Here is a 14107-nt window from a genome sequence, read left to right as displayed (position 1 = left end):
TAATAGGATAAAGGATATTCAGTTATGATTAAAAATAACTGGTATCTTAATGACTTTCCTGGCTAACAAAAAAATTTTAAGTTTTCATTTCCCCCTTGAGTTTTGATATTTATTTATATACTGAGTCAAATACACAACAGACCTGTGAATTTTTGTGCTCTATTTCTTAAAATGTTTTTATCTTCTGGCTATCATTCCTTTCATCACAGAAAGGAATATGAAGAAACATCCCAGAAGCTATCCTGACCTTTAAAATCTGCAGTTCTGCACAGTGTACAAAGTTGTGAGAAAAACTTAAAACAAAAGCTGTAAAACAAGATTCAAACATTCCAGATGAAGAGAGTGTGTTCAATTTTAGATCCCTCGGTCTCTTTTGTAGGACCCATCGCTATTCATTTTTTAAATCCCCGACTGCCTCTGCTAAACACCTGCCCAAAGGAGAAAAATTTAGAATGAATCTGCAAAGCACATGATTTTGAGAAGTAACAATAAATTGAGTGCCAAGGCGTTCAAAAAATATACGGACAGGGTAATGACATTTAGAAATCCACACTACTTTGTTTGCTTTTTAGTTACGATAAGCACCCAAAGAAGGGACTATTATAAAGCTGTTTTGAATCTCCTGAGGTTTTTCTCTGCTACTAATTAGAAGTGCAAATACTTACTGCAATTTCCCTGTGGGCCATGAGAATTGCAAAATTGGTTAGGTGGCTGCATGCACACGTTGTACGGGTTTTATTAGTGTCAACCAGCTTGCAGCCCTGGGTAGACCAATATCCCATCATAGTTCTTTCTGAGTAGTTCCAGAAGGAGCAGTTTGCATTGAAATAATTGTCAGGCTGGGAAATAAAATGACAAGATAAAATTAGGATTTTACACTCTAAGATGGCAATAGCAATTGTTTAATATGTGTAAAAGGTAATTTAGATTAAACTTTGCATGTTTCGGACTATAAAGTTTTTCATCAGCAAAATTGTAGACTATGTTATACAAGGCAGATATCTAACTTAAAAGGGGTTTTATAGTCCGAAACATTCTAAAGTGTACTCCAAATTACCAAAGACCCATTTTACACAATTACAATTTCCATCTTATGATTTTACATACTGATGGTACATTGGAATCATTTTTTTTTTCTTTTCTGACAAAATGACACCCATGAATTTGTCCTGAGAAAATTCTATAAGGATCAAGTGTTTTAAAATCGATTTGGGGCCCATTTTTATTCTAAGTGACATGTTAGCAACATCAGGGTTTTTAAGAGAGTGAACCAACTGCAGCAGATGTAAGAGAATGGCTGCACGAATTTTTTTTTTCTTTGCCGATTCTGGAGATACACTTGGGCTGTCTGTGGGCACTTATTCATTCTGCTTATAACAGAAGCCAAAATCCTGCAATCTTCCAACACAGTGCAATAATTTAACTACCAACTTCATTCTAAGGCACTACAGAGAAATCACGTCTTCAAGCCTAGATTTTTAAAAACCCAATGCTTGATAACAATTGTGTTCCACAGGATCAGTAAAGTCAAAAAGAACAAAAACAAAAACAAAAAGGTCTGCCACAAAGGCAGAGTCCTAAGAGTTAACGTTCGGTTATCCTGCTGTTAAGGTAAGAGTTAATTTTCATTCTAAAACAAATTACAGTCATTTACATTTTCCTGTTGATTACTGAATTAGCTTTCATTAAGAATACACTTAAGTTCTAATAATCACTGAACCAGGCTCATTTAATTTTATGTTCACAGACTTAAATAAACTTATGTCTGACCTAATCCAACGTTTGAAATTCAAATGGAAAGGTCTTTCCTCTCCTCTCTGCCATCTTCCCATTCCCTCTCTCCCCATCCCCAGCATGTCCAGTTTTGCGTTCTTTCCTCACTGGTTTTATAACCTTCCACTACTTCATCAGCACATAGAACTTACATCAATGTGTGGCAGGGTAAAAAGCACAGGATCTGTCAAGTAGACTCGGCTGGATTCTTTATTGAGTGAAACGGAAATGACGTGGGAATTCACTGCAATTGTGCTATTCCGACCAATAAAGTCCGCACCCAGTTTTATGGTTGCATTTTCTGTACTAAGAAACTGTCCCAAACTCCGGTAAATGATGAACACCAACTTTGCAAGCCCTAGGAAGGTAAAAGTAGTCATATGCCTTTCCAGGAAATATGCTTAGGAATAAAATAAAATACATTCAAGTAAGAATAAAAGGGAAAAAAAGTCCTTATGGACCCTGTCTAGATTAAGTTTCTTGGGAAAGAGGAAAGCATTATTTTAAATCTGATTTTAAATGGTAAGCAGCATTGTTACATTAGGAGTCAAATAGTTGGCATTTTAGGGTTAATAGATTTAAATGAACAAAAAACCTATCAATTTTTAAAAGACTCTGCTCTCTCTTACCATTCCTGCTGTTCTGTTTGACAGTATTTGCAGAGAGCTGGATTGAGCTGCCCGCGCCTTTGATGCCCAGAGGAAATTTAAAGTCTTGAACCTGTCCTTCGGTACTGAGTACTGCAACTTCCAGAACTGGATGAGGGGAAGAAGAAAAGGGCATTCTTTAAACTACAAAGAGGCAAATGATAATTGCATGAAAACCACTGCTTCTTTTTTTTCTACTTATAAAACTTTACTGTTACATTTCAATAAAATCATGAACTAAATAACTAAATAAACCTTGACGACTCTAAAAATTTTTATATAATAATTTTAACATTTTTTCATAGTTTTGTATCTTTTGTCATCAACTAATTCCAGACATTTACCCTAGGAATACTAATGGTGTATGAGCTGAAAGCGCACAACTTTCAAAGTTTCATTTATATTAAAAATAAACCTGTTTCAAAATGAGTTTTTTGGCTCTGTACATTAAATAACTTTTCAATGAACATTCCTTGACAATAGCAAAATGAAATATGAAGCATAAATCTGAGTGCCTTTATTAATGTATACATTTATTTCTTTGCATAGGATACATTTTAATAGATAATGAGATTGCATAGCTCAATTTTGCAATACTTGATTTTCTCTGATTTCTAAACATGGTGAGACCAGCACAACATTTTAGGAGAAAATGTCTGGCATTATGTTAAAACCTCCCATTAATTCTCACTAGTTACTAGAAATGTTTACATATTTAAGTTGGGCAAAACAGGCCCTGTGTGCCAAATCTGTCCTGTCATCTTTTCCTGTAAATAAAGTTTTTACTAAAATACATCCATGTATGCTCGTTTACACATTCTTTATGGCTGCTTGGGTGCTACAATGTCCGGTAAGCGTTTGCAACTCAGACCATGTGGCCTAGGACATTTATTATTTGGGCCTTTATAGTAAAAGTTTACTCAACTACTGTACTTAATATTCCAAAGTTCAAAAATTCATGGAAAGGCAAACAAGCTGACATATAACACTAAGAACATTAACCTAATCAACAAGACCAATGTTAAACTTTTTTTCCATACACACAAACACACATATAATTTAATAGTCATCAATATAAACATATCTACTATAATTCTAATAAAGATTATAATACTTTACATCAATATTCATCATATTCACATAATTTTTAAAAAGAATGGAAAAGTACTATTGTTTCTGCTAAAGTCAACTATTTTATATTAGTAATAAGATTATGCCGTTTTATTGATGAAATGACAGGAATTATATACAAAATTCATTAGTTTCATATATTAGAATTTTTAAAAGTAACACATACTTTTTAAATAATTCAATACATACAGTTCATACATTTTTCTCTGAACTTCACTCTACTGGTATATATTTTTGTATAGCTATTTCCATACATAGACAAAGATGAGTATATGTGTTTGTAGACACACACACATACAGAGATATGATTAATTCATCCACCTCCTTTCCTTTTACAGATAAGAACTTATACTATTATAGTAGCTTTTGGATAATAATTTATTCTTCTAAATCTTTCATAAATTTGTTGTGTAAACTACACATAGATTTAGTTTTATCTATGAAATCAGAACATTTTAAGATTTTCATGTGTCAAGCACCTAAAATACAAATTTATAATGAGAGTTACACAAATCTTAGAATTCTATAAGCTGCAGAAGCTGGTTAAAATATTTATTTTATTGGTTTACGCTTAGAAATATTAAGCAGGTGGGTAGGTAGGTGATCTTCATTCATCATATCAGATCCCATGTGTGTGGGAAGAAGGAAAAGTAGGGGAAGAAAAGAGAAAAATATACATCTAATGTATGCCTCACTCTTTTTACACTGAAAGAGACTCTCAGTTATTAACTTTTCTCTTTTTTTCCAATTCCTAACTTTTCTTAAAGCAAGACAGAAGACAGGGTAAAAAACTGAAATCTTTTGAGTTTTCATGAAAAGTTCCAGATATAGACATATACGTACAAAGAGTTAATTTCTTTTTAAAGATTTTATTTATTAATTTGAGAACAAGAGGGAGAGGGAGAAGTAGACTCTGCACTGAGCAGGGAGCTGATGTGGGGGCTCCATCCCAGGTTCCTAAGATCATGACCTGAGTCAAAGACAGATGCTGAACTGACTGAACCACCCAGGCACCCCCCCAAAGAGTTAATTGCGTTCAACAAATATTTCTGATCAAACTTTAATTTCAGTCAATGTATATTTATTTACATAAGCTTAAAAATCAAATCCATAGCAAAAAAAGTAATAATTTGAATTTTAAAAGGATCATTAATACAGATCTTTGTAGACAATCAATAATCAACCTCATATTAATCAATAAATTTATATCAATAAATAAGTAAATTTAAAAACAGACAAAAGGGAAAACTTCCAAGAAACAAAACTGAAAAAAAAAAAAATTGAAAAGCTCTAACAGTTTATCACCATTACAGAAAATAAAATGTAACTAAATACATACTCAATCTTAAAAAACTGTTCCAGAATACAGAAAGAATGCTTTTCAACTCATTTCATTGTATAATCCTGATGCATAAGACAGCATAAGGAAAAATTTACAGAATATTCTCTTATTAATTAAAAGGTTGTAAAAATGTTTAACAAATTATATGGACACTAAGTATAATCTTGAACAAACTGAGGTTAAGTCTAAAGGGCATTAGAAAATATATTAATGTAATTCACCAAATTAAGAAATTAAGCACACAAAAAAATTATTAACCAAAAGAAAACAAACACCAAAACCAATTCAATTTAAAAACAATTTACAAAATAATAAAAGAAAAGAAAAAATCTTTGCCTGGGGAAAGGTTTTGTTATCAGATGAAGTTTTATCTAACCAAATCTACAGGCAAAGTGGAAAAACTCAAGAAGCATTCTTTCTAAAGCCAGGAAGACCCCCATTAGAGGTTTTATTTATTAGCATTGTACTAAAAGACCTAAGGAATGCAGTAATTCAAGAAAAAAGTTGTATGACACCTGGGTGGCCTTAGGTGTCAGTTAAGAGTGTCAGTTAAGAAAGAGAGGACCCAGAATATGGTACAATACTAAGATGTGGTTCTGCCTTCTGCTCAGGTGATGATCTCTGGGCCCTGGAACAGAGGCCCCATTGGGCTCCCTGCTCAGCAGGGAACCTGCTTCTCCCTCTGCCTCTACTCCTACCCTTGAGGGCTCATGCTCTTTTGTTAATCCTCTCTCACAAATAAATAAGTAAATAAATAAAAAAAAATTTTAAGAAAAAAGAAAAAAAAGGTGTAAAGACTGAAGAAAAAAACAAACTTTTTATTTACAGAAGATATAATTAACTACATAGCAATTTTGTGAAAGCCTCCATATGATTGGAAGTAAAAGAATTTAGCAAGGGTGCAATCAGCAAAATCAACTGTGATCCTATACACTGAGCAACAGACAATTAGAATATGTAACCTTAAAAAAGATACTTTACAATAAAAACAAATAGTGCAAGTTATCTAAGAATAAACCTGATTTTTATAAGTGCAAGACATTAATGGGAAAAATACAGAACATCATTAGAAGACCTAACAACAAATGGAGAATTATATGAGATCTTATTTGGGAGACTTCAACAGGTAAATAAATCTGTGAAACTTCTTTCAAAACCAATCTACAAACTCAGCTTAATTCTTTTTTTAACATAATATTTTATTTTTAATTTCTTCAAATTTTTATTTAAATTCCAGTTAGTTAACGTACAGCATGATACTCATTTCAAGAGTAGAATTTAGTGATTTATCACTTACATAAAACACCCAGGGCTAATCACAAGTGTCCTCTTTAATGACCATCATCCCTATTTAACTCACCCCCCACTCACCTCCCCTCCAGCAACCCTGAGTGTGTTCCCTACAGTCAAGGGTCTCTTACGGTTTGTTTCCTTCTCTTCAGCCTAATTCTAATAAAAATTCCAACAAGACTTTTTGTAAGGAAAAAAAAAAAAAGGTTTTTTGAGATTGTGGAACTCGAAGACTGACTTTATGGAGAAGACATGCCAAAAGCAGCTAAGGCAATTCCTCCAGGAGCAGAAATGAAAGAACTCACCAGATAGCAGTATTATTAAAACAAAAACAAAAGGAGCAATGCATAACACACTTCTAATGTGTATAGAAAACAACAGAGACAGCCTTACAAACCACAAGGAAAAGTTAAGAATTATGAAATAAAAGTACTGAAACAGCATATTATCCCCAAAAAACCCCAGAAAACAAAAACCAAATTAGTTTCTTCCTTCATACCACAAACAAAACATAATTATTAAAACACATATATTAAAATACATATATTAAAACAAAATTATAAAAAGGCAAAATTTTATCATTTCTGAAGTCTTATATAAGATCATTTAAAAAGTTATAGGTATAACTATAGAGAAAATTTTCTTGAGAACACCAAAAAGGAAACCTTCTTAATAACACCCCAAAAGCACCTACCCTAAGAGAACAGACTGATAAATTTGACTTCATTATTCTGTAAAACAAAAGATACCATAAACAAAGTAAAAAAGAGAAAGCATGCACAGAAAAAATATTTTCAAACTATACAGCCTGCAAAGAATTAGGGTCCAGAACGCATGAACTACAAAGAAACAGATGCATACGTCAAAGTCGTGGAGAACAAATACACAGAAGAGAAATCTGAAATAACCAATAAAGGCAATAAGTAATCTGAGAACTGCAAATTAAAATAATAATGTGATCAATTCTAACCCATTAGAACAATAACATTTATGTCAATAACAAAGTGTTATTTAGCAAAGAGATTGAAGGGGAGAGAACAATGGCATTAACAGGTGAGGATGTAAATTGGTAAACAATATTAGAGAGCAACTTGGCAGTATTTAATAAAGTTGGAGATGGGCATGCTCCATCATTCAAAAATTCTATTTCTAGGTGTGTATATCCATATATGTCTAGAAAGGCACATACACATAACAACAAAGACATACAAAAACCTTCACTGTTTTCCTTATTATTAGCAAAAAAGCATAAGCCACTAAAAAACCTATCATTGGCATATTAAATAATTGTGATGTACCTTAGCTCAAACAAAAGAATTAACTAGAGATGAACATATTAACATGCATAAGAATAAAAATATAATGGCAAGGGACCATTATACAACCACAACTATAGTGTGAAATCATTAATGTTAAAAGTGTAAAAAGCGACTGTTAAATGTACATAGTTGTAGACCAAGTGGGGGGGGGAGCTTATTAAGGAAAGGTTACACCCTTCTTGGTCTGATCAAGAAAGAGAGGACCCAGAAGACTTACACATTATTGATAACTACTTATTTTCCCCCAAATGTGAAGCGAATATGGTACAATACTAAGATGTGGTTCAGCTGGGTGACTGGAATACAAATTATTTATGATATTTTCTGTATCTATATATTCTGTATGCTTAAAATAATATATGCCTTGTACCACAGATTTCCTGACACTGAATACACTTCATTCATAGGAAAGCCTCCCTCACAACCAATGCTATAGATCGTATTTTAATATATTTTTCTATCCTTGTACTTTTCAGATTCATTTCTGAGTAATGGCTCCAATGAAAGAAGAGGGGAAGAAGAGAGAACATACAGGAAAATCTATGATGTGTGCCAGAAGACCTGCAGCATTCTAGGCTCCACCAGCCTGAATCCAAGGTACAAACAATATGGAGCTGACTAAAGATGACAGTCGCACAGCCAGAACCAAACCTCAGTGGTGATGTGGCGTGAAGGAGTATAAGCCTTCACTCTTGCAAGATGCTGTGACTTTGGGGGTCTTGTTGCCACAATATAACTAAGTCTAAATTGACAATCATGTTGGCTGCTAAGCCCACTGGGAAAATAAATGATACGGAATTTTATAATAAATGGATTAGGCTGATAAAACCTAAGTCACCTAATCAATCATAAGATCACAAAGAAAGACAACCTAACATGTGCCTCTTTTGCAGGATGCAACAGCAATTTCTTTGAGAAAATAAACAAAGAAACAAACTTAAACCTGACCTGATCAAGCCTCTAGATCCAATTACAGTACATATCAATCATGTAAAATGGTATCACGGGGATGAAAACAGCCAAATACAGGATGTGGGAAATTCCATAGTACAAATCATCTGCTCAATTTCTTCAAAAAAAGGGGAAAAGTTTATAAAAAAGATGTAGAGAGAAATGACTCAAGCAATGTATCAAATGTACTACATGGACTTGTCTGTATCCTGGTCAAAACAAATTAAGTATTAACAAATTTACAAAATGAAGTAAATTTAGACATATTTTTGTTATCTTTTGAACATACTATTTTTGTTAATCTTCAAATGTGTGAAAATGATATTATTGTTCTTTTAAGCATGGGATGCATATTAAGGTATTTATAGTAGTAATATGATACTAAAATTTGCTTTAAAATACAATGGTGAGAGGAATAAGTGAAATAAGATTAACCAGACGCTGTGGAAGGTGCATAACTTTTTAGCAACATGAGAAACTTCTGCTCCTCTTAAGACATCATTAAGAAAATAAAAAGAAAAGTCACATGCTGAGGGAAAATATTCACAGTTCATACAGTCAGCAAGAGTTACTATATAAGGGATAGATTATAAATCTTCACAACTCATTATTAAGAAGAAAAACAGAGCAAATAGAAATGGGGAAACTATATGGACACTTTACATAAAAATACATGAATGACCGACCCATAAGCACGTAAGAGTTGAATAGTTATCAGCCCTAAGAACCACAGCGAGTCTATAAATGCAAAATAGAACTAAGATGAGATGACACTACAAGCCACTTGAATGGCTAAAATTAAAAGGACTGACAATCCCAAATGTTAGTGAGGAAAGTCTCATGGCAGTCAGGAGTATGAAATGGTACGACGACTTGGGAAAACTGCGGCTTTACAAGTAACAGTGAAAAGGCGAAAACGATGTAAACCCCTAATAAGAGAATGAAAACTCAAAGAGTGGTGTTTCCTTATAATGGAATACTACTCAGCAACAAAAAGGACTGAACTACAGATGCTCCTACCAACACAGACAAATCTCAAAAACACTACTCTGTGTAAAAATGCACGATCAGAAAGAGTACATACATATCGTATGATGTCATTCAGCTAACGGTCCAGAGTAGGCAAAAATAAATTACGGTGACAGAAAACAGATCATTGGTCATCTGGGGCTGGGCTTTGAGCAGATCTACTGCTAGAGAATAAAGGGCCCTTCTGAGGTGACAGAATGTTGACCATGCTGTTGGTCACATAGTGTGCATTTGTCGGAACTCATCAACTATACACGTATGACAACTATTATATACAGATTTTATCTCCAAGTTGACTTAAAAAAGCTATAATCAGATATATTTATGACAGATATAATTGTACCGTTTTTATGAGGTCATATATTCTAAGGATAAATCACACAATGAAGTTAAACTAAGGATTCAAGCAGAAATCACTAAGGAGTAAATCAAATTGTCTTAATAACCTAAGATAGTGTACCATGCCCTAAATTTAGATAAGAACTTCAGGGAAGTGAGGATATAAAGGAATAATAAGCTATTTTAGTCCTCATGTCTAAAAAAAGAACAGTTCCTAGGAAAAAGGTAAATGCTTTCCTCATACTAAAGCATGGACTGTATTTGCCACAAAATTATATTTTAGCAACAAACAAAAAAGACCTAACTGTGCAAGAGAATGTAAAATGACTTTCATACTGATAATTCTTGGGTAATCTACATGCATATGGTAAATTCAGGCCATTATTTTTGAGAAGTCAGTAACATGTGTACTACATACTATAAGAGTCTTTACCCACAATGTTCTTTTTAAATTTTTGTAAAGATATTTTAATTTTTTAAGCAATCTCTACATCCAATGTGGGGCTTAAACTCACAACCCCAAGATCAAGAGTCACATGCTCTACTGACTGACCTAGCCAGGCACCCAATCTTTTTTAATTAAAATTTTCTTTTAAAAAACAGAGTGAAGATTAATCCCTTATAATTCTGAAAAACGGGCATTAGAAAAAATATATTCCTGGACATTAACATTTTCAGACTCTGTCTCAAGCTGGTGTAGAAATATCTCAGAGATTGAAGAACAGTGCACCCTGTATATGTGAGGCTCATGGGAGCATAGCACGTCACTCTGGTCCATCCAATATTCTTGCACTCTTTGAGAGGGTGTAGGAGGGAAATAACAGGTGTTGTTTAAAAAGATAGCGATTGGAAGATTTGGAAAACAAATGTCACTTCAAACAATATTTTCTATGATTCACTCTCTAAGATGATCAAGTTTACACTCTTTTATCCGTACAGGTACATTGCTGGGAAAATTTGAGAAGAATTGTTCAATGCACATTGATTCAATGCACAAGGGATTTTATGAGACCAGCTAATAAATTAGCCAAATTTAATGAAAGTTTTAGACAGAAAGAGGGAGCTTTCTTCATTTTGTATTACTGCTAAAGCTATGGTAGAGCGTCACTTTCCTTATGACTGGTATCCCAGATCATGGCCAGCCAAATTACGTATCTTGACTTCATTTAATTTGAAGTTACTGAGTTATCTATCATCCCTAAAGCTCATAGTACATAAAAACATGATTTTCATAATTTTTTTTCTTTCTAAAAATTCAGCTATTTAAAATAAACTTGAGGTTTTAAATTTAAATTCCGTTATTGTAATTTGATTCTATGCTTTTTAAAAAAATTTTATTTATTTATTTGATAGAGATCACAAGTAGGCAGAGAGGCAGACAGAGAGAGAAGAGAAGCAGGCCTCCTGCTGAGCAGAGAGCCTGATGCAGGGCTCGATCCCAGGACCCTGGGATCATGACCTGAGCCGAAAGCAGAGGCTTTAACCCACTGAGCCACCGAGGCGCCCCAGATTCTACACATTTTTATTTTCTGCATTTTAGAACACAATTCCCATGACTTAGGAAGGCACAATTAGGCAATGAGATAGGGCGTTCCACAGAGCAATACCTTATTCAGTACCTGTTGTGCCAATGCACTCTTTTGCTGCAAGAGTTGTCTGTGTTCTCTTCTGGCTCCCCCTCCCCCCGCCCCCACTTGAATGCTTGGGAAACTTTTTTACTTTACTAAAAGATATTATAAATATCACTTGAGTTCAACCTCTCTGAATAACCAACAATACTACATCAGTCAAGCCTAAATGAATACAATTTTACTGTACTTACTGTAATTTTTCAAATATTATCAAAAGTGAATTCCTACCTCTCATGGACAGCATTTATTTTTTTTTAAATTTTATTTATTTATTTGAGAGAGAGAGACAGTGAGAGAGAGCATGAGCGAGGAGAAGGTCAGAGAGCGAAGCAGACTCCCCATGGAGCTGGGAGCCTGATGTGGGACTCGATCCTGGGACTCCAGGATCACGCCCTGAGCCGAAGGCAGTCGTCCAACCAACTGAGCCACCCAGGCGTCCCTCATGGACAGCATTTAAATGCCAAATTTAAATGCTTCGAAACTATCTGCAGCTATTTTGCAATTTATGAAGCATGGATAGTCTGCATTATGGGAGATGTAGTTCGCAGACCACATTTTCACCTGAAGGCGGTTGTGTTTAGTATAAACATTTGGCTCAAATTCTGTGTGCCTAAAATATTTGATTTGGAGAACACATTCCAGAAAGTAATTTAAATTCATCAGGAACATATTACATAAAATGGAAAAGCATTTGCCACAGTTCCATAGCAAGTACTTTACTTACGCAATCCATATTCTGGCATTTAAGTACTCTAAGCTTCTTTCCTTTAATGATTTTTCAGTTGGGGGTGGGGTGGGGAGAAACCCTACATAAAACCAACTTTTAAAAGATATAGACAGATTTCGGCTTTTGCATTAATTTTATGAAGTGTGATCAATAATAATTTGATGAAAGAGAAGTCTGGCCCTGGGAAAGAACAGATTCAGAAAGGAAGCATCATTCTCTTAAACATTTATCTTCTAAATCAAAATTAATCCTGACAATGTACTCACTTACCGATATTTTCTGTAGGCATGGAGACCCTCGTTGGTTCTACAAGATTGTCAGCCAGGACAAAAGCTCCTTCTTCCAATGTGTCAAGTAACATTGTTGCTGTATGAGCTTGCTCAGAAGAATTCATGTGTTTCCAGGATTCCAAAGCTTCAGGTCTCAGAAGATTGTCCACTGTGTCCACAATTGCCTACATCCATTAGAAAATCACCATTAGTCCTGACTGCTTCTAGTACCAAGGTGATTTTTAATCACTGACTAGTGACAATTGTAGTATTTATCTGTCATGATGATTTACTCTTACTTCAAGATGAAGAACACCTGAACAACATACACCTGGCTGATTATCAGGAACATATCTTACCATCTCAAAATAAAACTAACTGAAGATTAGTAGATTGCTCTGTGATTATAAAGGGTAAATGTGAAAAGATGGCTTGTGGATACTTACCTAACAATATCTCCATTGTCAAAAAGAAGCCCAACCAATGTCAACTCTTAACCTGAGGTATTACTGGTACATGCATGGTCACTCCTATCTATAACCTCAAGGTTTAAATGTTCTAGATAGAAAACACTGATGTCTCTGGAATAGCCTTTTATTTATGCCTGAAAGTCACACCATACTGTTTTCTGGAACCTAAACTAAAGTAATAGCCAAAATTGTGCCTTAGAACATTGTCTACTTATTACATATCATTGGGGAAAAAACCAAGATGATTTCAAGTTCATATATTATCTGTGAATATTTCACTTTTCCAATTCTCCATCTAGCTAGAAAACACTTGAGAGTACACCTTAGATGATAAAAAATGATCTGTTTTTATAGAAGGATCAAGAGATCAAAACGTTTAAAGCCTATTTGAACAATTTAATGAAAACTAATAGTTTAATGAAAAATTTTAATGAACTACTAAGAAAAATAGAATAAGGTCTTCATAAACATCCAGGTTGTACATGTTAGTATTTGTAGGTTTTGTTTACTACCATGCAAAATAACAAATAAAAAATAAAACCCAGTCAGCTAAGCAACTGAAGGCAGGCCTTTGTACTGATACTTAGTATAGCTATATACTGGCCATGGCTTGAATACCTGAAACCACTAAGTTTACTTACTCTACCCCATGTACCCAGCCACAACATGTCATTAAGACCGTACATAAATTGTTTTAATCTATTGGTAATCACTGAGGGAAAAGAACATACATTGTGCAAAGAACAACAACAAAAATTGCTAGTTTGAGGTACAATATTGAAACAAGCAAGAGGAAAAGTTGTGTGAAGCTACTGTCAGAGTAAGAGTAATTAGCTTAATCCATCTTAATATCCTCGTTCTGTCTGCCTTGTGAGCCCCCACAACCTTCCTGGCAGGTGGAAGATACTTCCAAGTGGCGTTAAAGGCTTTTCTTCCCTCTCTCTAATGGGAGACAGAATAGTCAAAATGCACACAGTGATACTGCCGCAGCCATTAACTAGAGTGGAACAGAAATTGGTCTGCCGAGGCCAGATTCATTAGCCACCAAGAAATACAGACTGGAGTCTCTAATCTAAGTTACAAATGAATCCTCTGTCACAAAGTGGGAACTTGCTTCATTTGCATAGTGTAAGTCAGCTTCTGATTTGTAATTTAAGAAGTTTTATTAGTCTTATCTGAGCAGAGAAGC

General features: G+C 34.2%; 1 protein-coding gene across 35 annotated transcripts in view; it reads right to left on the bottom strand.

The window, feature by feature from the left end:
- Nucleotides 1-14107, bottom strand: part of ADGRL2 (adhesion G protein-coupled receptor L2) — a 613413-nt gene that overhangs the window by 24414 nt on the left and 574892 nt on the right. For all 35 annotated transcript variants that reach the window (XM_044238562.1, XM_044238560.1, XM_044238559.1 and 32 more), the window contains 4 exons: nt 12450-12633; nt 2403-2528; nt 1926-2131; nt 666-839 (listed from right to left, as the gene is read on the bottom strand). In XM_044238562.1, the coding sequence (XP_044094497.1) occupies nt 666-839; nt 1926-2131; nt 2403-2528; nt 12450-12633 (690 nt within the window). The remainder of the gene's footprint in view (nt 1-665; nt 840-1925; nt 2132-2402; nt 2529-12449; nt 12634-14107) is intronic.

This window comes from Neovison vison, chromosome 2 (genome assembly GCF_020171115.1).
Source record: "Neovison vison isolate M4711 chromosome 2, ASM_NN_V1, whole genome shotgun sequence".
Taxonomy (NCBI): domain Eukaryota; kingdom Metazoa; phylum Chordata; class Mammalia; order Carnivora; family Mustelidae; genus Neogale; species Neogale vison.
The sequence above is the reverse complement of the archived record's forward strand: the minus strand, read 5'-3'. Positions and strand labels throughout refer to the sequence as shown.